The sequence below is a fragment of the Chelonoidis abingdonii genome, chromosome 6, assembly GCF_003597395.2.
Source record: "Chelonoidis abingdonii isolate Lonesome George chromosome 6, CheloAbing_2.0, whole genome shotgun sequence".
Lineage (NCBI taxonomy): Eukaryota > Metazoa > Chordata > Testudines > Testudinidae > Chelonoidis > Chelonoidis abingdonii.
The window spans coordinates 105,636,256-105,661,725 of NC_133774.1; the positions used below are offsets into that span (position 1 = coordinate 105,636,256).

Genomic DNA, 25,470 nt, shown 5'->3' on the forward strand with positions numbered 1-25,470 from the left:
TCTGGTGCTAAAATATGAAGAACTAATGAAATTTCAGTAACAGATCTGGCACTTCTTTGAGACCTCTTTCAATCCTGAGCAAATTTACAATAGATAATTGGCAGGAGTATGGACTATATGACCTAAGGGGAGATACCATATTTTAATTTTCTGATCAAAAGAAAAAGGAAAGTGATACAAGACAATGAAGTCATTAAGCAGAAAGTGAAAGTGGTAAGTTTCAAAAACACAGGGGAAATCCTTGAAAACCAAAAGTGATGAAAGAAAACTTCTCCTACAGAATAATTAAGTCTATAGCTATGGAAGAAAAAATCAGGCATCTACAAAAGACCTTCAAAACATTCCAGTGTGTCTGTCTGGATTTATACTCAGTCGAGAAGTGTAAGACATCATTATTATCATGACCACTTTTTGTTTGCTACAAATTAGCCTTGTGCTGCTGTGCATCACCAAAATCTCAACTCAGGATTGTAATATTCTTCCCCTCCTGCACAACAAAATGATACAGGGCAATTTACACCTTCTGAACAAAATGGGTCAACAATTTCCTGAGCAATGTCAAAGTGAAAAAATTCACTTCAAGTTCCCTGAGCGGTTCCTAAAGCTCAGACAGAAAGAGAATGCCAAGGTGGAAATCCAGGAGATCCTGCAACTGATCTTCTATATCTTTACCAAAAATCTAACCTTAGCTGCCTGGGATGGAAGATCTCTTGAAAGATTCCAAAATGGACTTAATCAGCAAATTGAGCATCTGGAAGCATGTTTGACAGAGGGGATGGAGAAGAAACAACCCTACTCAAGGAGTGAGGTAATCATTAGACTGAAACTGAAAAAGTACTTCCAAAAGATAGATAACTTTCTAAAAGACAAACAATACAGCCTGTGTTCCTGGGAGATCATCCGTCTGGAAATGAGGAGATGTCTTCAGTTTATTGACAAAGTTATAGGAAGGCTTAGAAACTAAGGTATAAACATTTTGATCTGAGAATTGGAATCAGAAAAAAATGAATTTATTTTAAATTATCTACTGACTGTGAAAATCCTTCTAGTTAAATTTCACTGGTTTTCTATTACTATTTATATGTTGCCAATTATGTATTGTTGCATTTAAATTATTGCAAAGAAATATTTCATTTATAAACAATAAAACTTTATTAAACAAATAATTGCACACTGACCACAAAATAACCCACATAATTTTCAGTAAGTATGACTGCATAGGACAGTGGTAATTTTGTGGCAATTAACATTATTGCCGTAGCGTTCCCTTCTGAGAAAAGTGTGCTATTTATTGTGGTTCCCATTTCACCTGCCTACACAAGATCTCTTAATTCTGAAGGAACCAACAAGCCATGACTTTTCCACAAATCACGTAAATCAATTATTTGGACTAAAAATAAAATAATGGTATTTTTCTGCTATATATTTTTAAATTATGTTTTTGTTTAAAATAATTCCTCACTCTTTCAAGATATGCTATTTCCAGTCATGTATCTGATATTGTGTCTGAGTAATTCCAGTGTTTGCTTTGTTCGAGCAGTTCAAGTTATCCTCTAAGGGTTTGTCTACAGAGGGAAATTGACCAAAGCAGCTATTGCAGAATAAACTATTCTGCAATAGCTCCCCATGCGGACACTTTTATTCCAGCATGTGTGTGTCCATACAGGGAGCTATTCCAGAATACCTATTATGTTTTTAATTCATACCTTGCCTTATTTTCCCTGTGTAGACACACCTTAAGGCCACACTAGCCAACGACACCTCTTAGTGCTCTGTGTGTGTCTTCAAGGTGTCTGTTGCATCTCACACACCACTACTCACACTATTTTACTACTACTTAAAATTTTCTGTCGCTTACCCTTTGTTTGGAAGTGCAACCAGTGGGTAGAGTTAGCCCTTGCTATTCCAACATATTTTACATAAAAGCCACGTGGCCCTGAACGTAATAATTACAAAGTAAATGAGTTCCTCAAAATGCTAAACTTACTAGGGGTGAAATCCAGGGCTCTGTTGAACTCAATGACAAATCTGCCATTGACTTATATGGGTCCAGAATGTACCCTTGTATAAATATTCATTGATAATTCAATCAGCTTCAGCTCATAGTTTTCCCCTAGTAACCTGATGTATGTTATTTAAGGGAAAGCACATCTTCAGCAGTTCAAGAAACCAGGATGCAAAGTTGTAATGGTAAAATTCAATCTGATAAAAGATCAAGGATAACAGTGAAGACAATGATATTCCACAGCCATTAAGATAGTATTGGTGTCACAGATCTCTTTGCGGGATGCACCTACTAACTTTTCTTCCTGATATCTAGTTGTGGATAAAAGCAAAAAAATCAAGAATCAGATAAAAAGACTAAGGTCCAAGGATAGCAGATCTGAAACAGAAACATCACAAATGCAATCAAGTACAGAAGGAATCAGGATCTGGGACAACAAAAAAGAAAGATTGAAGGAACTAAGTGAAGACTGAACCCACCCTCTTTTTAATGAGACACTAGTCAAAATAATATGGTTTATAAAATTAACTTTCTTTGCTCATGTTATTAACACCGCATTTAAATATTACAACTGCAAGAATGTTTTAACACAAATGTATGGTTATTTCTATTGTTTGACTACTTTGAGCACTTTTTGAAGCCTATACTATGCAAATACAGTTTGTCAGTTTCACTTTCTGCTTTTGATACACGAGCATGCTGCTGCAACATAGTATGTTGAAATCTAAATAGCAAATTTTATTGAAATATAAAATTTATTACATAAAAATTGTTGAATGTTAGAACTCACAGTAATTATTAAAGAACATGTGGTAAAACTATACAACGGTCTAAGAAAGGAAGTGAAGAATACGGTAAATATCAAACTGAAACGGGGGGAGATTTAGGAAAGCTGAAAAGAATTACTTCAAAATTAATTTATCCATTAACACACTTAGTCTCAGGAAAGGACTCAGAGGATCTTTAATGACACATGCACACCACAATACTTCCCAGCATCCTGCTGTGCATGTTCTTAGTACAGAAGCTTGATTTTGTAGTTCTTAAGCAGGCAGAATTGCTTTTGAAATCAATAGGAATTCATAGGAATTAGCCCTCAGATTGAAGTGTTATCTATGACATCATGAATATCATGTTGTAAAGCTCTGAGGTTGTTCTGAGGATTTTCCATTCAAGCCTCAATTCAATCCAACCTTTCTCTGCTGGTGAGAAGTGACTATGTTAGCACAGGGTCCTCTAATCATCCCATAAACTCTCAGCTCATTAAGCTTCTCTTTTCAGTTCCTACTCAACTGCTCTTATCTTTTGCACGATGCAATGTAAACTCCGCAGCACCGCTGACTACAAATGTATGGACATCTACTTCAATCAAAGGTATACTTTGCAATGCAGAACATACTGCTACATTGGGCACTAGAGGGCAAAGTGAGATTATAGCTAAAATGCCACAGTAAAACCGTACAGTGCCTTTAAAGCAGTAAGAATTGTAGGGGAACAGGAGCGAGTTTATTTTGCTTTACTTATTCCAGTCAATTTCCCTGTGCAGACAAGACCAAGAGTTTTAGAATTTAGCCTGTCGTGCCATCGCGTTTTCTAAAATCTCTAAATTTTAAGTCCAATCCTGCAAACCCTCATGCCTGTGAGTAACCGTACACACCTGAGTTGCCACATTGACAATAACAGAACTACTTACAGGCTTAAACGTTCACAGCTTGGGTGCACAGATAGTGGGTGCCATAAGACTTTAAGTGCCAGATTAACTTTCACTCCAATAAGAAGGAGTCAGCAATTTCCTCATAGATGTCGGGGGGAGGGTAGACTGTGTGTATGTATGTGAGGGAGAGAGAGAAATTTCTAGCACCCCTGAGAAGCAGTGCAAAGGCTTGGGAGGATGCCAGAGTGTTGGGGAAGCTGAGAGAAGAGGAAGTAATTGTTGGGAAAATAGGTGGGAGTGAACCTGGGGGTTTGTTGAGTGTGGGTGAGAGAAGTCTGGAACAGTTTTGGTTTTTTTGGGGGAGGAGGGGTGAGATTGTTGGGAAGCCTTCCTCATGCAGAGCAGACCTTGGCTGACCCGTAGCCTCTCCCATTCAGTCAGGCACATCTGCCTCATGTGTCGCTACACACACCTGTCCCCATATGGCCCTGCACCCCTCACTTCCATTTAGCCCCAGCTCAATGTTGTCACCCCACTAGCTCCCAGAGGTGCTGGAACTAGGTGTTCAGAGTTGCTGCAGCACCCCCTGGCTTGAAGGGATTTCTATGGGATACACGCCTTAGAGTTTGGTTCAATGGCTCTCAGCATCCCAAATACACATTTTTCCAGCTCCTGTGCCCAGCCCAGTGCGTGTGCCCCGCTCTGTCCTTCCCCATATCCCGGGTCTCCGCACCTGGCCCCCGGGGCAGTGCGCGGAGCCTCTGGCGGCTCCAGCCCCTAACCCGGCTGCCCTCTCTCTGGGGGGCACAATGGGCGCATCGGCCCCTAGTGAGGGAACGGTGTAAACGCCCAAGAGCCTTGCTTGGTGCATGGAGAGGGGAAACGCTGGGAGCTCCAGTCATTCCGCGGTTTGCGCTAGGGACTGAATGTACATCGCGTAGGTCCAGCTGGTTAAAAAGAAACCAGCGTTTTGAAACCTTCTTAGGAGGTGAAATGTTCTGAGCACCTCCTGCAAATACCCCGCTGGGGGCAGTCACCATTTCTGGTGCGGGGAAGCTGATTTCTACCGCTAATTCCGCTAGCGCAGCTGAAAGCGAGCAACCTCGGTGAGGACAGGTCCGGACGCAGGAGGCTCTTCTACATTAGGGCACCCACTGGTTTAACTGAACTAGTCATCGCTGCGACGAGGAAGTCTCCTGGGTGCATTGCCCCAGAGCAAGACAAGCTTCCGAGCGAAGGGCTGGTGCTGAAGCCAAACAAAACCAAAAGCAAAAGGGGCTGGTGGAGGATCGCTGGGTGTTCACAGACCCAGTGTAGGAGAGGCGAGACAAATACTCTCCCATTCTGGATCGGCCAGAGACAGCCAAGAAGACCTAATGGTAATCCCGAAAAGGATATTGCAGAAAATGGCCAAAAGCGATAATCCCGAAATAGCGCTGACAGTAAAATGCCTCCAGATTCCGCAAGCTCTCTGAAAGCAAGACCTCCTTCACGTCGCTGGAAACAGAGGTGCCCAGCTGGGTTTTGAAGTGAACATAATGCAACCAAAATGACCGTACGCTCTACCGGGGTGTAATAACGTTGCTGCTTGTATGCGAACACAGCTCCAAAGAAGAATGCGTATTGGCCTTGACAGGCCTTTGGGGTAGGGGGCGGGATGTAAAGATTTGTCCATTTTAAAACCTGCTCTGTTAGGCTCGGTTTTGCGGGTCAGTTCCGCGCTGGCGCTGTGAGGAAAGCTCTGCACTGAGTATTAACGCTGTACGCATGTGGAGGTTGGATTTCCTTCCCCAAAACGCCGCATGCTGGATTTTACTTTGTTTCCGGGTGCAATTTAAGACTATAAAGAAAGTGGGTCCTCAAGAGCTCCGAGATCACCTTCCTTCTGCCTGCGTGTTACTGCGATAGCAGAGGTCATCAGACATGTGAGCTAATAACCGGGTTTAATTGCGGGGGGATGGAGGGGGCTGCGGCAAGGGGTTTTTGCAGAGGGGGCTGCAAAGCATCTGTAGAATTCAATTCCTGCCTTAGTTTGCTGGAACCTGAATGCATCGACCTTCGGGATATGCTGCAAAGCTAATTTGTGTGCTCAGACTGATCTTCAAACATGAGTGCCTAAAGTTAGGCTCCTAGATCCATATTTAAAAGTAAAAGTTAATAAATAAAAGTAACCTGACTTTTTACACGCTCCGTTCCTATTGACGTCATTTATATTTGTAGGTGCTCGGCAGTTCTCAAAATCAGGCTCCTTTCCTAAATACGGATTTTGAGTCCTGATTTCAGGTTTGAACGGTGGTGTTCTTCCCCTCCCCCCTCTCCTTTTCTGATTGGAAGATATTAGTGGTTGCTTGAATAGGGGCAATACAAGGAGTTAGTGGGGTATTGGGTGAGATTTGGAAAGTTTATTTTTAGGTACCTCTCTTTGGGGTGTGTGTGGCTGTTTTCTATGGGATATTTACACATGAGCGCAGTGGGAGATGGAACCATTTTAGAAAACAAGCAAACAAAAAACCCTGTTCCCGCTGGATTTAACAGTGTAATTGTCCATATAATTAGCAACCTGAATCCTCTAACACAATAAACGTTTGAGTTCCAGAAGGGCTGAGCACTTGCAGCCACCACTGAAGTCAGTGAGGTGGTTGGTCCATAAATATCCTGTGGTGGGAGAGGATAATATTTCAGGGGCAATTTATTCCAAACATACACATGCCTAAACATGAACGGAGAGGAGTTTTTGCATTTTTGTGTCAGATGGTGAGAATCAAAGTGCAATCTAGGGACCAGATCACCCTCGCCTATTGAAAGAGCCATAGGACATGGTAAACACGCAGCACCTCTGAAAAATCAGGTCATACATTTTCATTATCAGTGTCATTCAATTATCCTCTTCTCCTCTTTCACACAGCTACCCCCCATATTTCCTCTGATCCTCCCTCTTTGTTAAATGTTACCTTCATACTGCCAATTACTTAAGAAAAATCTAGCCTTGTTTCTGAGTCATTTGCTTTTGCTCGTACTATCAGCTGTAGTCCTAAGGTTTCTTATCTTGGCAGGCCAGAGCCTGAGTAGCTTCCTTTGTACTATAGCTGGAATACTGACTGTTTATAGTTTGTCTTCCTTGATAAGAAATATCTGGAAAATTTACTTGTATAAAACAAAAACGTTTCTTCAGCTGCTAAAAATACCTAGAATCCTTTCCAGTGGTTCACTGTCACAATAATACCTTACACCTTGTTTTGTATTATTTGCTTTCCTAACACACAAAGTTTTCCATTTAGCCACCGCCACCATTGGGTACAGCTCTGAATTCCTTATCTGGACAAAAATCCCACTGGCTGTCCTGCAGAATTTTTTTTAATTATTATTTTGAATTTCTTAAACTTTTGCTGCTCCATCATAGAATTTACGCTATTGCCTTAGTGATGAGAATGAGTCCTGTTGCAGCTTCATGCACCCATTCAAAGAGGGTTTGCTGTGGTGAAAAAGACTTTTCTAGGCATCATCTAGGAAGCAAAAGAGCCCTGGTAAGAGTTAAGGCATTTTAAAACATAATAATTAGAGGATATTATTTAAAGGGTCCTCTGTTAGACACTAGATTTTTTTTTTAAAAAAAAAAAAGCTCCATTTTTTAAAAATACAAATTGACTTTTTCATTACTTGATTTAAAAATGAACTGTAGAAATTTATATTAGATTCAGCTTCTTAAACAGCGATATAAACAATATACAGTGGTCAACTCAAATGATAGCAGTTCTTTATTACATCATAAACTCAAGTTTCTTCTGTGCAGCTCTGATTTTTATAAATTATAAATGGATTAAGAGCCATTATTGAAAAAATTCTATGGTAGGAGTACTTGGCTATATGGTGCTAAGTTTGTGATTTAATATCTGAGGTGATAATGTTTCCTCAAATCCACATATGCCTACACAATGAATAAAACAGTGTGTTTGCATTTATGTGTCAGAGGGTGAATACCAAAGTGCAATGTATAGGTCAAATCACCTCCGCGCATAAAAAGAGAGCTACAGGAGAGGGTGGTTAAGGTTAACTCAATGAGGTTCCCCTCAGAGAGTTTTCTCTAGATCATTCCTTTGAGTTTGGCTCCCAGAATCTCTTCGCTCGCTTCAGGTCCCCTGAACTTCCTCTAGCTTTCTGGCAACTCTGTTCCACTTGAGCTGTACAGTCAAGGACTCTTCCATCAGCCACCACTTCTAGATGTAAGTGTTGCCCCTTTCACCCAGGTGGTTAGGTTTGCAGGGTTGTTTCCATTAGGATAAGAAATTGATTATATGAGTTAGGGATGTTCTCAGCATAATTTTTTTATTTACAAAAAAAGTGAACACAGTCTTGTTTTCCTGAACACAGTAGAAACATAGCAGCAGGCAGTTCCTTTGCTCAGAAATTGGATCGTCACAATCGCTACTTTAGTGAGCTCTTTGCTGTAGAAGCTCTGTCTCTCTGCTTCTTCTCACAGTCACGCTCACAACTTCTCCTGGCTTTCCTCTGCCTCAAACACAGCATGCAAACCAATATCGTAGCCCCTGCTTTTGCAACCAGGGAAACAGCTCAGTCCACATGGTTTAGCTCTCACTTGAAATATAGAGTATTTCCTGGGGAGGTAGCCTGCATTTTTTTATTATTATTTTGCAACTGTAACTGTAATTTTGAGCCTGTGACAGAGCAGTTGGCACATTCATTGGCTTTAATGAGGTCTATAATTGACTTTGGACCCAAGATTCCCTTCATGGTAGCAGTTAGCAGCTTTCAGCCCAGCATAAAGAATCAAAAAGTTTGCTTTAAGATGATGAACATTTTAATTTAGAGCCAGATCCTGGAAAGTGTTGAGAGTCTCCCTGCCATGGTCATAAGTCAATGAGAGTTGAAGGTGCATAGGATTTGGCGAGTGGCACTCAGCACCTTGCCAGATTAGGCTTTTAATGTTTAGGGCTAAACTGTGAGCCTCTTGCCCACACTGGTAAGCAATTACTCACCCAAGTAGTTCCTCAGAAATCAAGTGGCACTACTCATGTAACTGCTCACTACTGTAAGTATGAGACTTTGGCCACATCTACACTACGGGATAATATCGATTTAGCTAAAATCGGTTTCTTAAAACTGATATTATAAAGTCGAGTATGCGCGTCCACACTAGGCATGTTAATTCGATGGTGTGCGTCCATAGTCCAAAGGCTAGCGTTGATTTCTGGAGCGGTGCACTGTGGGTAGCCATTCCGTAGCTATCCCATAGTTCCCTCAGTCTCCCTCGCCCTTGAATTCTGGGGTTGAGAGCCCAGTGCCTGATGGGGCAGGAAAAGTGTCTACTGCATACGCGGTTCTGACATGTTATTGGTGTTTCTGGTGTGTTGTGCTAATGTCTGATCAGTCGAGACCTTCTTCAATTGATGTGAATCAGCAGACACTCAGTTTTATTCTCGCGCCAATGTGTGTCTCCGATAGGGTGAGTTATATAGTGATGAGTCTCAACTTGCCTCTTATGCATTGACTACAGTGCTAGCACTTTGGGACTATTAGCTAGTGCGTACCTAGCTTGTACACAGCTTATATTGATAGTAGGGCGGTAGTTAGTTATCTATGTGTCAACTACGTCCGCGTCAGCATCTTGCGATTCTGACATAGCTGATGTCATCTAATTTGACTTTTCTGAACTTATATTACTCCAAAAGGCATCGAGCAGATGAGCGCAGATGAGCAGATTCTACCAGACTTTACTGAGAGGCACAATAAATAGAGCATGTTTAACCCTTCTTTGTATTTGTTGGAACTCCGCGCGAAATATCAAAATTAGCAGTCTGTGGGTACAGACATTTCTTAATCTTTTCGCAGGGACATTGTGAAGAAACTTTATTAATAGTTTTAATTGGTTTTTAACTGCAGAGTGCGGTGAATATATTTTCTTTCCTTACATGTATCCTTTTTTATAAGCAGACTTGATTTCCCCCTTTTATTAATGGGGCTTGAATTCAACATGGCTTCGTTTTTACACTTACCTATGGTTTTGCAACCAGCATCCCCTGATGTTTCATTAGGTAACTGTGTTCCGGCAGGAAGGGCCCATAGAAAACATGAAAGTTTTTCTGGAGAATCTTACTAAATTTCACTCCTCAGATGAGGCTGGCTTCCAGTTTCAACAAAATACTTAGGCATGTCTTCCACTAGAATGCTTTGAGTAAGTGCCTATTTTATTCAGCAAAGCCATTTAGTCCATTGATGGATTTAAGAAATGTGCCTTAAAGTGTATTGCTGAATCAGGACCGCAGAGAAGTTGTGTCTTTGCTCGCTTAGACATCACTCAAGCAAATCTATAACCAAATACATATAATAACCTAAAAGCTCTTGTTGCGTGGTAAATCGGTGGAGCCCTATGGTTTGGGTTGAGAGCCCAGTGCCTGAGACGGGCAGAAATCATTGTCGCGGGTGGTTCTGGGTACAGCCTCACCCTCCCTTTGTGAAAGCAGCAGACAACCGTTTTGCGCCTTTTTCCCTGGGTGAACTGAGCAACCGCCATAGCACAGCAAGTATGGACCTGCTGAGAACAATACGCTATCGTGAACGTTGTCAAACACCTCGCGCACTCTCATGCTGTCTATGCTGAACCATGAACTGCAAAGGCAAGAGGAAGGAGGAGACAGCTACGGCAGCGCGGTGACCGAGAGCGATGAGGACATGGACACTGAATTCTCCCTAACCGCAGGCCCCTGCTTTTTGGAGCCTGCTGGTAATGGGCAGGTTCTACCATTGAACGCCGATTTTTTTTGGCGCGGGAACAAGCACAGACTGGTGGACCGCATAGTTTTTGCAGGTGTGGGACGTTCCCAGTGGCTGCAAAACTTTTTGCATGCGTAAGAGCACTTCTTTGAACTTTGTGACATGCTTTCCCTTGCCCTGAAACGCCATAATACTAAGTGAGAGCAGCCCTCACAGTGGAGAAGGAGTGGCAATAGCCCTCTGGAAGCTTGCAACACCAGACAACTACCGGTCAGTCGGATCAATTTGGAGTGGGCAAATCTACTGTGGGGCTGCTGTGATGCAAGTAGCCAAAGCATCGTTAAGCTGCTGCTACGAAAGGTTGTGACTCTTGGAACGTGCAGGTGATAGTGGATGGCTTTGCTGCAATGGAATTCCCTAACTTGGGGGGGCCATAGATGGAACCCATATCCCTATCTTTGGCCCCAGAGCGCCAGGGCACCCCAGTACGTAACCGCAGGGGTACTTTCAATGGTGCTGCAAGCACTGGTGGATCACCAGGGACGTTTCACCAACATCCACGTGGATGGCCAGGAAGGGTTCATGACGCTCGGTCTTTCAGAAGCACTACTCTGTTTAAATGGCTGCAGCAAGGGAATTACTTCTCCAGAACCAGAAATAACCGTTGGGGATGTTGAAATGCCTGTCGTATCCTGTGACCCAGCCTTATTCCTTGATGCCATGGCTCATTGAACCATCACAGGCAGCCTGGACAGTGGTCTGGAGCTGTTCAAACTACAGGCTGAGCAGTGCAGAGGATGTGGTAGAATGTGACATTTTGGCCGTTTTAAAAGGGCGCCGGCGAACATTACTTACTCGCTCAGACCCATCAGCAAACCATGTCTGTTGTTATTGCTGCTTGCTGTGTGTCCACAATCTCTGTGAGAGTAAGGGGAGCACTTTATGGCGGGGTGGAGGCTGAGGCAAATCACCTGGCTTGCTGAGTACGGCAGCCAGAGACCAGGGTGATTAGAAGAGCCACCAGGAGGCGGTGCCACATCAGAGAAGCCTTGAAAACGAGTTTCAGCACGGGCCAGGGTACGGTGTGATGCTGTGTTTTTCCCCTTGATGACCCTCCCCCCTTGAATTGACTCATTCCCTGGTAAGCAACCCACCCCTCCCCCTTTGGATGTATTCTTTATTAAAAAGTAATTATAAAGAGGCAGAGATTATCAAGGTATCCCTCCCCTGCTGTGCTTTGGGAGAGGGATAGGAGGAAGGAAAAGGCCATTAAGCTTCATTCAAAGTATGACAGCCTTTTGCTTGGACTGTCCAGGGGTGGAGTGGACGGGTGCAGAAAGCCTTCCCACGCGTTCTTCACGTCTGGGTGAGGGAGATATGAACGTGGGGAGCTTTGAGGGTGGTTAAACATGGCTGCAGGGGCACTCTGTAAGCCCGCTGCTTTTCTGAAGATCACCATGCGTTGGAGGATATCAGTTTGAGCACGCAGCAGCTGCAGCATAGCATCCCGCCACCGCTGATCTTCCTGCCTTACACTCTCATCTCGAGCGTCTCTCCTATCCTCCGTTCACTGGCATCGTTCCCGTACTTTTCCTAGCACATCCTTCCACTCATTTCTGATGAGCTCTGTCATTGCGTGTTACTTCCATGATTTTCTGAGACATTCATCTCGTGTTCTCTTCTCCTCCGCCTGATCTGAGCTAGCCTTCGGGATGGCGTAGGGAGGCCAGACAACTGTGCAGCTGCATAAGGGGAGGGAAAACAGGGAGAGAGTATGTAAAAAGATACACTCCTCTCGTCGGGGAAGAGTACAGAAATCGATTTAAAGAGCCCTTTATATCGATATAAAGGGCGTTGTAGTGTGGACGGGTACAGCGTTAAATCGATTTAACTCTCTTTAAATCGATTTAAACGTGTAGTGTAGACCAGGCCTTACAGTCTGGCCCATAGTAATTTGTTTTGCCCTGACTTATGACAACCATGTTTTTAGACTCCAGCTACCAAGCCATAAAACTCAGATAACCTCTCTGCAGAAGCTGAGAAGACCAGAGCAAGAGAAACCTTTTAAATATTCCAGTTAACTTTTTTCTATTACCTGTTCCTTTATGTCAATTTTATCTTTCTTAGTACAATGTCTGGTTGAAATAATCACTCACAAAGATTAAAAGAGTAAGGCCCCAAATAGAAGGTATTTGAGATTCAAAAATACTTGTTTAAAAATAAACTCTTTCCAAACTTTTGTTTGACAACTACTTTGCTCACAGCTCTTAGGCTTTAGGGATGTGGTTATTGTTTGTGCAGTGCATTAAAAATCACAACATAGAGATCCATGTCTCTTCCTTTTGGGCTAAACCAGACTACAGCCCCCGGGACCCTCCTGCCCGGCCCCTGAGCTTCTGGCCTGGGAGGCTAGCCCCTGGCCCCTCCCCTGCTGTTCCCTCTCCCCTGCAGCCTCAGCTCGCTCTGCCGCAGGTGCAGTGCTCTGGGTGGTGGGGCTGTGAGCTCCTGGGCAGGCCTGACCTGATGCTCTGTACTGCGCGGTGGTGTGGCTGGCTCCAGCCGGGCGGCATGTCTGTAGCACTGCCAGCCATCGGTGCTCCAGGCAGTGTGGTAAGGGGGCAGAGAGCGGTGGGGGGCAGGGTTGGATAGGGGGCAGGGAAGTTTGGGGTGGTGGTCAGGGTGTGGGGGTATGGATAGGGGTCAGAGCGGTCAGAGGTGGGGAACAGGAGGTTGGATGGGGCAGGGGTTCCAGGGGGCAGTCAGGAATGAGAGGATGGGGTTGGTTGGGGGCGGCGGGGAGCAGTCAGTGGCAGAGGTTCTGGGAGCTGTAAGGGTACAAGGGGGTTGGATGGGGCAAGAGTCCGGGGGGCGCTGTCAGGGGGGCAAGAAGAAGGAGGGGTCAGATGGGGGTGAGACCTGACCACACCTGGCTGTTTGGGGAGGCACAGCTTCCACTAACTGGCCCTTCATACAATTTTGGAAACTCAGTGTAGCCCTCAGGCCAAAAAGTTTGACTGCCCCTGGGCTAGACTGTAACCTTGTAACTTTTCCTGTGTGAGGGAGAATGCACAGCTGCATGGCTCCAGGAACAGCCAAGAGAATGAGTCACAATTCCGCTCTTGCCATGGGGAGCAGCTAAGTTACTTCCCCCCTTTTTATCCACCAGCTCACTCTTTGCTGTGCAGCCAGCCAGCCACTCTCACTGGGGATGGGGGAAATGAGCCATGGTTCCTCCCACTGTCCACCCTTCAGTTCCTTGTTATCTACTGTGTGGGCAATGGCAAGGGAGTAGCTGTGTTCTCTTCCCCCACATTTTGAGTCACACTGTCACTGAATATCCTCTTGCTCTTGTACTATGAGGCAGGGGAACAGACATTCCCTCCTTACTGTCTGTAGGCCATTTATTATTTTGGTCACGTTTCCCCTCTGATTTGTCTCCTCAGTTTCAGTCTTTACAATGTCTCTACATCTGTGAGTATTTCCATGCCCCAAACACTCCTGTTACCTCTTTCTTATCTTGCTCTAATTTTGCAATATTTATAAGTGGATAAATCAGGCAAAACAGTACAAAAATTCAGGGTAAAGCATTGTAATAAGCTACAAATTAAATTATATCAAACAAGGAAATATAGGTATCATAACTTCTGCAGTACCTCTGGATGGCCTCTAAAGTGATAAGTAATATAGTCTAATGGGACACACATTCATTCCCTTAATCTACTCCATCAGTGACCGTGTAGATTGCTTTGTCCTGTGTCTCATTATGTGTATTCTTGCTACTGACAATGCTACTTTGATATATTTTCTCATGTCTAGTTATTAATATATTCTAAATTATTTAAAATGCAAACGTCTGGATCAAATAAATCAAACAGGCACCCAGCAAATCTTGTATATACAGGATCGCATCTGACCAAACATTTGCACATTTCCAAACTACAGGCATAAAAAGTGCAGTCTCCATTTCCAGCGAAGTAACAGAAACAGCGTTATGTAGCATATTTATTTGCTTTGGAGTCACTTAAAGTCTGATGAAAATTAAATACCATCACGTTATCTTTTCTATTTATGGACACTTGTTTAATTGGCTTCTGTATCATCCTACAGTCGTCTCCAGAATAATGTGCGTTTAATTTTGCATGCATACTCTCATCTGGCTTTTGAAAATACCCCTTCTGACTAACCGCAAAAACTACTGGAACTGCATCCAGAGGAACTATTTGTAATAAGGCAAGAAACATGCCTGAACTGGTGCCTGTGGAAAAATGATAAAATGAACGAGGATCCCTTGAGTTAGTTGTTCCTTCCTTTTTACTAGGAAAGCGTCTACTTCGCTGTAGTCCTGCTTTCAGTGACGCTGGGGAGAAAGGAGGAGGGGTAACCTCCTAGCAAACAGCTGTTGCAGCTGTGACTAGAGAGGGAGAGAGACAGACGCAGCAGCGACCCATCTCCGCACCAACTAGTAACTCTTGAGCAAAGGTAAAACAAGCAATTCAACCCGTGCAACTGCAGAGGAGCGAGGGAGGGATATGCGTGTAGGAGGAAACATGCTTCTTGTGCTGATTTTCAGTTGTTTGTCCTCCCCGCTCCCATCCTAAACTGCAAAGCTTGGGGGCGGGGGAGGAGGAGGAGTGTTAAACTAAGAGCTCAGACCAGTATGACAAAGGAAACCAAGGCAGCAGAGGGGGTTTTCTGCCAGCTTCTCATCTTTTATTTTTTTTAAAAAGCCCTTGCTCTTCGGTTTCCATGAGCTGTTGCTTCATTAGGTAGCAGGTGTTTCCTTGGGGGCGGTTGGAACTGTAGAGCTACTAATAGGGGGTACTGTTTAGCTCTTTAAGCTGTTTTGGGAGATTCCCCCCTTGGAGGAGGAAGTGACCCTGGCCGCAGTCTGTGCCCACACCAGACCTACCCAGGTTGTCACGATCTGTGTCCTTTGGACGTACTATTTAGCATCATAATGGGGAGAAGCCTTAAGAGGGTATGGTGGAGGTTTACAAGCCCACTGTCAAATGCAGACACCCAGGTACTAATGGTGACAGTCCCCACAGAAACACAATCCTATTAAATAATGAAAAGAGTAGTAGTAATATGTAGTTCTGCAATCCTCCTATTCCTGAAAAATAGCTGACTTTCCAAACTAAAGCTATAATGCTGTTACAATCTCATATTCTCGGCTGGACAACTAAAGCATAAGCAGGTATATGCTATCTGCCTGTATATTTTAGGAAATAGGACACCCCCATTTTGCAAGTTTTGCATGCTGAGGGAAAACAGAGAACCAATATCTAATGCAGTTTCTCACTTTCCCAGACCTGTGGGTGTGCAAGAAAAAGCCAAGTTTTTCTTCTGAACAAGTTGGGATCCACCACTGGGTCACACCATCATAGAGGTTTCAATGTATTTATGCAAATTAATAATTATAACTTTACAAGAATTATACCTAAAGGACTATCCATAATAAACTCAGTAGGCTGGGTTTGTTTGCAGTGATGCATATCACTCTCTCTCTCCATTCAATTCTCAAAACAGGCAGAGTATTGAAATGCATAATATTTCTATTGAACTTTTCATCTGATGATTTTAAAAGCACTTGACAATATTAAGGGATGTTTTCTTAGATCACCCCTGTGAAGTAGAGAAGTTTGTCACCCCCATTTTACAGATGGTGAAACAAAGGCAGAGTGAGTCTGTGTGACAGATATAGGAATAGAACAGCTATCTCCAGATGTCCCCTCCTATGCTTTATGCAGTAGGCCATGCTCTATCTCTAAGAATGCGGCAGGATCAGGGAATCCAATGTAAATGTGGATGGATTCCAACTATGACACCAAAAAAGGTAGGAAATCTAATTAAAGCCCAACCACCTTTGATATTGACCCTTTAAGTGGAAACAGATGACAGTGGAGTTTTGCATCAGACCTGTGTAACAGGTTCCCTCTCAGAACATTTCTTTTGCTTTCTACTTTAATTATTTTTCATTACATTTAAATCATCTTTCTTCCTCAACAGCTTTCCCCTCTTCCCTCAAAGGCCCTGCATGGTAAGGACCTTTCATGGGTGAAGAGGGCTGGATAAGATTCCTCTTGGAGCTCCTCAAAGACATTTCTTGTCATAACACTGGAGCACCTCAGAGTTCTGGAAAATAGAAATAATATCAATTTATCTTTCTTCATTTCTGGCTTGTAGAAAATAGCTTGATTGGTTGTTATGTGTGAGAGAGGAAGACAGACATTACAAAGGGAAAGTCATGTCAAAGACTTGTTTGCTTTTAATTCTGATTTAGGTCATTCAGTGTCTGGGTCATCCTTAGACCTTGCAGAAACAAATTCCACAGTCTAGGTCCAGCTCCTGTGAAAGTTCGGTCTCCCATGCTCACAAAACTCTCACTGTTGGTTGACATTTACATGCTTTCAGTAAAACGTAACCATTGTGGAAGGCCCTGGTGATCGGAGAGGAGACCTTCCAGGCAACTAGGGTCAATCCCATGTATATCTGGAGGGAGAGCCTGAGTTGGACTCCGTAGTCAGTGGGCAAATAACACGGACACTGGAATGATATTTTTATGTTGGTCTGTTGGGCTGATTCATTGTATACCAGCTAGAGCTTTATTCAGGCTGTAAGGGTTAATTCCTAAATATGAGTTGCAATATCAAGCGTGGAAGTCTTGAATACGTTTATCACCATGCCAGATAATGGATGGTCCAGTAGTTAGTGCACTAGCTTAGGATGGGGGAGACCTCCTTTAAGACCCTGCTGTACCATGGAGCGTGTGTGACTTTAGGTAAATATCAAGGCTATGTCTACACTCGCACTTTTGCTGATAAAACTTTTGTTGGTCAAGGGTGTGAAAAAATACAAGTTTAACTGAAAAAAGTGTGGCCAGCGCTATGTCAGTGGGAGATGCTCTCCCACCGACATAACTCCTGCCACTCCTGCGGGTGGTTTAATTATGCAGGCAGCAGAGCTCTCTCCTGCCGACATAGAGCAGCTACACCGGAGACCTTACAGCGGTGCAGCTGCAGTGTAGATATAGCCTTAATCTCTCAAGCCCCCTATGTATAATGGGAATAAAAATTTCCCTACCTCACTAGGGTACTGTGAGGATAAATACGTGAAAGATTGTGAGGCACTCAGATACAGAAGTGATGGTAGCTTTAAAAGCACCTTAGATTGATTTATGTAAGTCCACAAGGAAGAAGCATGATTTTCTGGCTATTGACATATAGACACACTTATTTAAAGTTTCAGCTCCTTTTCCTGGCAGTGGTAGACATATTCTGAGGGGGGGGGTATAATTTGCTTTGGGGCACTGACACAAATCATAATATAATACAAAGTAATGCATTTTGGGTTTGCTTATTTACTTTACTGTTCCTGCCTTTACAGCTGTACAATGAACACTTATCTCTTCATCTATTATTTAATCCAATTCTGTGGACATTCCTGGATATTTACAAATATGATCATCAGGTTCTTGTCATTTGGGAAAGGTAAGACTCTCATTCATTTTACATTGCTTTATTATTTTACTTTAAAATCCCTAAACTGGACATGACATAAACTTTGTAAGACTCTCTTAGTGTTACTATGTCAAGTTATAATTTCAGTTAAACTGATAGAATACTGCATTGTTCAATGCAGATGAGCATTGGATTGGTTGAACAAAACAATACCAATACATCTGCACTATTTGTATAGTTCTTGCTGCTATGCTGCCTTTTCTGCTAAGGACCATTAATATTCCACAGTATTTGATCTGACTTACCATAATATTTTGGAAGATAAGAGCTATATTTGGACCTACAGTGACTGACTGACAAGTTCAGGGATATAATAGAAAATGACTGACTTCAGAGTTGTCACAAACAGATGGTTAAGGGTTAATGCCTCTTTTACCTGTAAAGGGTTAAGAAGTTCACCTAGCCTAGCTAACACCTGACCAGAGGAACCAATGGGGGAACAAGATGTTTCAAAAGGAAGGAGGGAAGTTTTTCCTTTGTTGAGAGTTTCAATTTCAGCCGGAGTGAAAAGGATCAAGGAACCAGTCTCTTATCAGAGTAGTACGTTTTAGAAAGGAATAAATAGGTTTATGTTTATTTCTTTGTCACTTGTCTTATGCAATTAGAGGTAGAATGGGTATTTTTTGTGTAACTAAATTTGTGCCCAGGGGAACATCCGCTGTGTTTTGAATTGTTGTCTGTGAGAGTAGCTGGTATGCTAATCTCTCCAGAGGTTTTTTCTTTTTTCTTTTCTTTAATTAAAAGCATTTTTCTTAATACCTGATTGATTTTTCCTTGTTTTTAGATCCAAGGGATTGGATCTGGACTCACCAGGGAATTGGTGAAGGAGTCTCTCAAGGCTACCCAGGGAAGGGAAGGTTTTGTGGGGAAAGGAAGTGATCCAGAAACTGAAAATTCTGGATGGTGGCAGCAATACCAGATCTAAGCTAGTAATTAAGCTTAGAAGTGTCCATGCAGGTCCCCACATCTGTACCCTAAAGTTCAGAGTGGGGAAGGAACCTTGACAACAGTTAAAAAGAAATGACGGATGGTGGGAATATAAAGGACAGTGGTTTATACAAGCTATAAAGTCCAGGTAGCAGATATTTTATGAAACATCAAACTGTCCTCTATTGCAAAGGAATGTTTCTGAAACCAAATATCCAGGTCCTGCACAGATTTATTCAGTGCTCATTACGGCCACTTAATTAAAAAAAGGGTAGGTAAGATGTAGACTATTCTATGCCCTCCTTAGCTTCCCCACTATGTATACTACTCCTCAGACATCCTTTCTGTGCTTGTCTCTGTTTCAAAAGGTCGGTGGCATGTGAACTTTACTTTTTGACACCTGGGTGGTTATATCTGAGGCTTGGCATGGAAAGAGTTCAGAGATGTAACTAATGACACTGTGTTTTCTTTTCTCTGCGGCTGTAGATTCTTTGGCCGATACCTTCTATTCTATAGGACTTGTAATGCGCCTTTGTCAGTCGTTGTCCATATTAGAGCTCCTGCACATTCTAGTTGGCATTGACGAAAACCGTTTTCTCCCAAGGTTTTTACAGGTAAGTTAAGTTATACTGTACCAAAGGATCCCTGGCGCTTTCTGATTTGACACACAAATTTAATCTGAGCTGCAGCTGGTACCCAGGAGATACTTACAGGACAGAATGCCCCAGTATAATTCCTAATGTAACTTCCAGCAACTCACACTGACTTCCTTGCCCCTTCCCTATAGTTAAGTGTATGCTCATCACCAGACCAGCATGTTGCGTATCAGAATCCCTAAATGTATAACGAAAAAGAGAAAAACAAACACAACATAACCTACTGGACGACCAGTAGAGGAGAATGAAGGGAAGATTCCCTCCATGGGCAATTGTGTGTGCTTCCTGAAGCAGTGTTTATAGTCAGTAGGAGACTGGCTAATCCTGAGGGTTGAATTCTCCCCACTTCCCTCAGCTGCGAGTTCCTAACCAGTTCCCTAAGGCAGGAATGAGCAATGGGGAGGCACCACATGCCCAACCACATGTGAAGGAGGAACAGCAACTAGAATGCAAAGTGGTGGTTGTGAAACCCTTCCCAGCAGTTCAACAGGCTCCAGCTGCCTGAAGAAGGCATGGTTTGCGGGTGCTTATTGAGGGGGAGGATCTCTTGTAGAGAGTGGCGGGCAGGAAGAAAAGAGCAGTTCTGTTCTTTGATTAAAGGTCAAAGTTAGCACAATCCAGACATGATGTAATCAACTTACAAAAGGTTCCAGGCACTGTGACATTTTATAGGGATTTAAGTGCATACCTTTTGTTGTGGGAGTAAAGAAAGAGAGAACAGACACAAGAGAATTTTGTTACATTCTCCCAGGAACTCTCTTGTTCTCTGCTTTGGAGTTAACTTAAACTTGAGTTTTTAGTCTTCCTCTGTAGGAACTGTAAGACCAAGAACTCCACACCTCCTATTCCTTAACAGGTGAATATTGGGCAGGATTGAGGATATGAGCAGGTATTATTTATATTATAGTTGCACTTAGGTTCTGTCTTCACTGCAGAGTAGTCCAGGCTTCTTTCTCCTGTCCATACAAAAAACAGCTCACTTGGGGTTAGTTTCAACCCAGGCAAGTTGGCACCGTTGGGGGTATGGGTTAGAACCTGGGTTCTGCTTTCACTCAGTCTGGTTATCTGCCCACTTTGCAGTATAGATACAGGCTAAATCACTCAAGTGTTGATACAGTCCTTCAGTGCCTTCCCTCAGTTTCCCTCATGCCCAGAAGGACAGACAAATTATTCTCCAATTCACTCTGAAAGAATCAGAGTGGATCACAAAGAATCATGGGATATGTTGCCAGAAGTCCTAGCACCGCTCATGGGTGAGTGCAGCACCACTGAGGATGCAGTAACTCGAGTGTGGCAGTGTAGTGTGACTGCTCACACCTGAGTTAGGCTAAGGCTGGGCACTGATTACCCAGGCTAACTCTGCGCCTAGGGACATACACTTAGAGGTCTCCTCCGGGGCACTGTTCATATACACAGACATGGTCCCTGTACCAAAGAGCTTACATATAAGATGAAAGACAAGTGTATATAACAGATGGATGGGGGAGCACAAGGTAACCGTTAATATGATTACGATAAGCGTAACAGCAGTGATCACACCACACTGGTTGCCTGGCCATGGTGCATTGTTATGTAGACAGCACAGTCGAGGTGAATTTTAGAGAGAGATTTGAAGGACGAACATTGTGGCTCTACCATGTGCACAATCCCTCCATGTAAAATCTATTTTGTCCTAAATGAATTTGATTTATTGCTGTCTTGCTCACTCTTAAAATGGTCAAATTATACTGTGGAAACATGAGTCATGTACAGAACTGAGTGGATGCTGTGATAGGGTAGCAGTGAGAGAAAGGAAATTCCACTTTGATCTTCATGCACTGAATGAAGATGAATGAAAAACAAAACCAGGCTGTTTACGTTTTGTGAAATGACTGCACATGCTTCCTTTTCCTTTTTTAAGGACATGAAAAGACATGGTTTCTAATGGATTTTTTTTTTTAAGAGTATCGGGGCAAATATTTTATCATAGTCAATTAGGGATTGTAAGACCAGGCAGGCAGAGGGAGAACAAGAAGCCACATGCAAACCCTCATTTACACAAAAAGAAACAAGGTTTTTTTTCTTTTAAACAAACAAAAACCCCCACCCTGCTTGCTTCCCAATTTACTAAGGTACTAACCCTGCCAGTTGCTCTGTGTTGACAGATCCCTGAGAGCCTGTGAGGAACCCCATTGACTTAAGCAGGGTTGTTGCTGGCCCCTTTCTAGTTTAATAATTTCTGAAGACTCTTCTGTTAATCCCTTTTAATGTTTGCTCACTGGCTGAGACTGGAGTCTGATTCACTCCCCTCTAAGAATTTACTTCCAGTGTTAACATCTGAAGGGGAAGACATGGTCAGACAGCAAAGATTAAAAATTTGTGGTATATTTTAAAAATTTTCAAGATGAGGAACTGGATCCATCAGGGAGGGCTGTGTTCTGTTTCTAGATGACTAGGGGCTGGCAATAGGAAATGTGTCCTCGCACAAATCTGAAGAAGAATAAGATGATGTGTGAATATTTTGCTTTATCTGACAAATGTGGAAGAGCTTTGTTGTTTGTTAAAATTATAGTCTGTGCCCAGAGTTCCACACAAGAACTGGTAAATAAGATAAAGAAAGTGCTGTACAGACAACTTCATTATATTCTAGTTACGCAGTCTTCATTTCATGACTTCATAGTGGGTAGATACTTTGCCCATTAAATAATTTAAATCTATAAGAGTTAACAAAACAGATTGTGTGAGTCAGGTGCTCAGCTGGTATGATGTCACCAGCTGAGAATTTGTCCCTATATTTTAAACACTTTCAATGCAAGTATAATCCAGAGTGGATTAACGTCAGGTTTTTGGAAGGATTACACAGGCCTTCAGGATTTTTTTGGTACTGCTACTAGCATGAATGCAGTCTGAGGACCTAAGCTAAAGAAAAGAGGGGATACTGGACTTAGTGTAATATACACTAGAGTGTCATGGCATCCTTGTTGCTGAAGTAATGCAGAAATCAGAGATACACAAACTATACATATGAGTAGAAGGTCATTATTACTGTAATTATTTTCTTCTTGTCAGATAACTGAGAGAATCATCATTTTATTTGTTGTCATCACCAGTCAAGAAGAAGTTCAAGGGAAATATATTGTGTGCATTTTATTTTTCCTTTGGAATTTACTGGATGTGGTCAGGTAAGAAATCAAAGTAACTTCATAAAAGTAAAGCAAGCACTTCTGTCAAATGGAACTATCCAAATACAGTGCGTGCCATCTGATTTTCATTATTTTGACCTTAGCAGAAACATAGTTTTACATTTTAAGCAAATGTTTGGATTTGATAAGGCACACTGTGGTTTCTAGAATAATCGGTATATCAGTTAGGCAAAACAAAAACCTATTGCCTTATTACAAGAGTAAGCCACTGCATTAAAGTTTTCTATTTCAAAAGATTTGACCTTTCTAACACCAATTAAGAACAGCAGCTCAGCTATTTTTTAAGGAAAGGCATTTCCTAACACTATCTCTAATACCTTTGCTTTGATGTAAAAAAGCAGTATCTCCTTTTTACAGCTCATTTAGGCCACATCTACACAACAAGCTAGGTTGTGATTCCCTTGCTCATGTACACGTACTAACAGTTGCTGTCCCTGGGCTAGCATGAGTAGAAACAGCAGCATAGCCACTGTAGCACAGGTAGCAGCAGCAGAGCTGCACTCACCAGTTTCAGGCAGGCTTATACTGTGTATGGGTCAGCCATGTCTCTGCTGCTGCCTATGCTACTGTGGATACACTACTATTTATACTCGTGCCAGATCAATGAGTTAGTGGAAATGTGTGCGTGAACAGGGGGAAAATCACACCCTAGCTTGTAGTGTAGACATAGCCTTAGACACAAGACTTGTAGTATAGTAACTCACAGCTGTAGGGCATTCATTAAGATTTTGATTATGCATTAAGTGGAAAATTTCTAGTTCTTGCCCCCGTGACCTGAAAGTTTAGGCTAGATAGGGCATATAAATGACAGGGAGAAATCACAGTAGGCAAAGAGCATGGGAATAGAAGAAAGATTTACACAGTATGAAGTTACAGATGACTTCCAATGGAATGTGCGTTCTTAAGTCACTTACAATCCCACCCTATTAGTTTTTGCATTGGACATACAACTCACCCCGGTGCAGAAGGCTAGTGCAAGAACTATGCGCTGCCTGAGTGCCGCTTAAGTGCCTGTGGATTTCAGTTTCTTTACTTACATCAAGGAAGACCTGTAGGCTTAAGTGGCACTTAAGCAGCACATAGCCCTTGTGCCAGTCCTCTGCAAAGGGATGAATTTCACCTTGAATGCGTTGTTAACTGCATGTTTAAAATTCATTTATTTGTACTGAGATGACCTTGCTGCCAGGGTCAGCATTGGAGAGGTTGCTGAAAGAAGTATGGTATGGAGAGAGAGCTAGAGAAGGAAAATGAATGGCATATGGGATCAAGAAGATTTGTTTGGGTTCTAGGTGGTTTTTTTTAAATTATTCATATGCCTCTCTCCTCCCCCATTTTTTTTTAATTTTTAAAGATTCAAAGGTAAAAAATAAAACCCAATGAAAATGCACTCTTCAGCTAAAGTGAAAAAGGAAGAAAACATCAGCAATGAAAAACTCCAGCATAGAACTGTCAATATGTAATTATTAACTGTAATCCTTAAAGACAATTATTATGGTCAAAATAATGGCAACCATAGAATGTGTCAATGGATGAGACCTCATACATAATAGTATTGTCTCCAGCATAAATGTATGGTTCAAATGATAATGTAAAATGTTGCTAGTATTGATTTTTAGAAATATTTTGAATCTAGTTTACTTCATATTTCTATGGAGTCCTCCTTCATATCTATGGAGAACATATCTTCTGTCTAGTTCCCTTTCCTTTGTTTGTTTACCGTGTGTGTGTGTACACACATGACTTAATCTGATTTTGCATCACATACAGTCATAATCAGTAATGAATAAATTAGCCCTGTCTACTTGATTGTGTTGGACTCATTAAATGTTCTATTATGCCTTTAAGACACAACTTCCTGTGTGGGAGGTGATGTGTCAGAATTCTGGTAGTTCAGCCGTCTCTCTCCTCTGCACCCAACCAACTCCCTTGGGCTAGTATGTAAAGGATGTTGGGCCACAACATTCTCACCAATGTTTTGGGGTGTATAGATGGAGCAGTCCCTGAGTTCCAATGGAATGCAGTTGTACTCAGCTGATGTACAGGGGCAGAAGGGGAGGGAGCTTCTTGCACATCCTTCTTTGCCTATATTGCAAAGAAAGAAACGAATATTAGGATGTATTGTAACTTTTATGCCTGAGGAACAGAAGACTTAAGCAAGCTGGGCAAGTCCAGGAAACCACTCCCAGTGTAACACTAGAACAATAGTGACTATCTGAGTTTACTAGGAATGATGTCTTTCTTATGAACTGAAGATCAAGGACTAGGATTGTTTGAATATATAGTGTAAATCAATAATACACTTTCCTTGAGGAATGATTAAGTATTGTTTAGGAGAAGTACCTACTCCTTAAGAGAATTTCCTTCAACTATATTTGAAAACATAACAGAAATTTCACTAGACACAAACCCCAGGAAAACAACAACTCTGCAAAGATCAAATCTAAATTATTTTCAATATTTCCCACTCTCTAGGAAATGTGAATATTGTTTTTAATTACTGATTATGATTGAGCACCTGAGAGAGCATTATTGTTTGAAATTACAGAATTCTGTTTTGTCAAGGCTTGGCCAGTCAGTTCCACATTTTGGGGCAGATCTTCTAGTGTGGTCAGTGGTATTGTGCCACAGCACTGGTAGATCCACTGTGCATGGTGTCGAAGATCACACTAGTAAAAGGGGATGCTTTGGTGGTATAGAGTCAGAAGGAGGCTCTTCTTTCATACCCTAACAACCAGTTCTAGATACACTCTTAAAAGATACAAAGTTTTCTGAGCATTAGGCCTAATGACACAGGGAG

The 25,470-nt window shown here is 42.4% G+C and overlaps 2 protein-coding genes across 8 annotated transcripts in view; both read left to right on the forward strand.

The window, feature by feature from the left end:
• The first annotated feature begins 400 nt into the window (after positions 1-400).
• Positions 401-964, forward strand: LOC116835094 (interferon kappa-like). The gene has a single exon (XM_032797583.1). It carries the CDS (start codon positions 401-403, stop codon positions 962-964), a length of 564 nt encoding a protein of 187 aa, XP_032653474.1.
• A 3,605-nt stretch (positions 965-4,569) lies between these two features.
• Positions 4,570-25,470, forward strand: part of HACD4 (3-hydroxyacyl-CoA dehydratase 4) — a 29,950-nt gene continuing 9,049 nt past the window's right edge. Inside the window, exons 1-6 of one of the 7 annotated variants that reach the window (XM_075067303.1) lie at positions 4,570-5,584; positions 14,707-14,867; positions 16,398-16,863; positions 17,775-17,878; positions 19,322-19,449; positions 22,540-22,652. In XM_075067303.1, the coding sequence (XP_074923404.1) occupies positions 17,782-17,878; positions 19,322-19,449; positions 22,540-22,652 (338 nt within the window). In that variant the 5' untranslated portion in view covers positions 4,570-5,584; positions 14,707-14,867; positions 16,398-16,863; positions 17,775-17,781. Of the gene's footprint in view, positions 5,585-7,084; positions 7,184-14,706; positions 14,868-16,397; positions 16,864-17,774; positions 17,879-19,321; positions 19,450-22,539; positions 22,653-25,470 lie in introns of those variants that run through there. The other 6 variants (XM_032797575.2, XM_032797573.2, XM_075067302.1 and 3 more) reach the window with 6 other exon arrangements.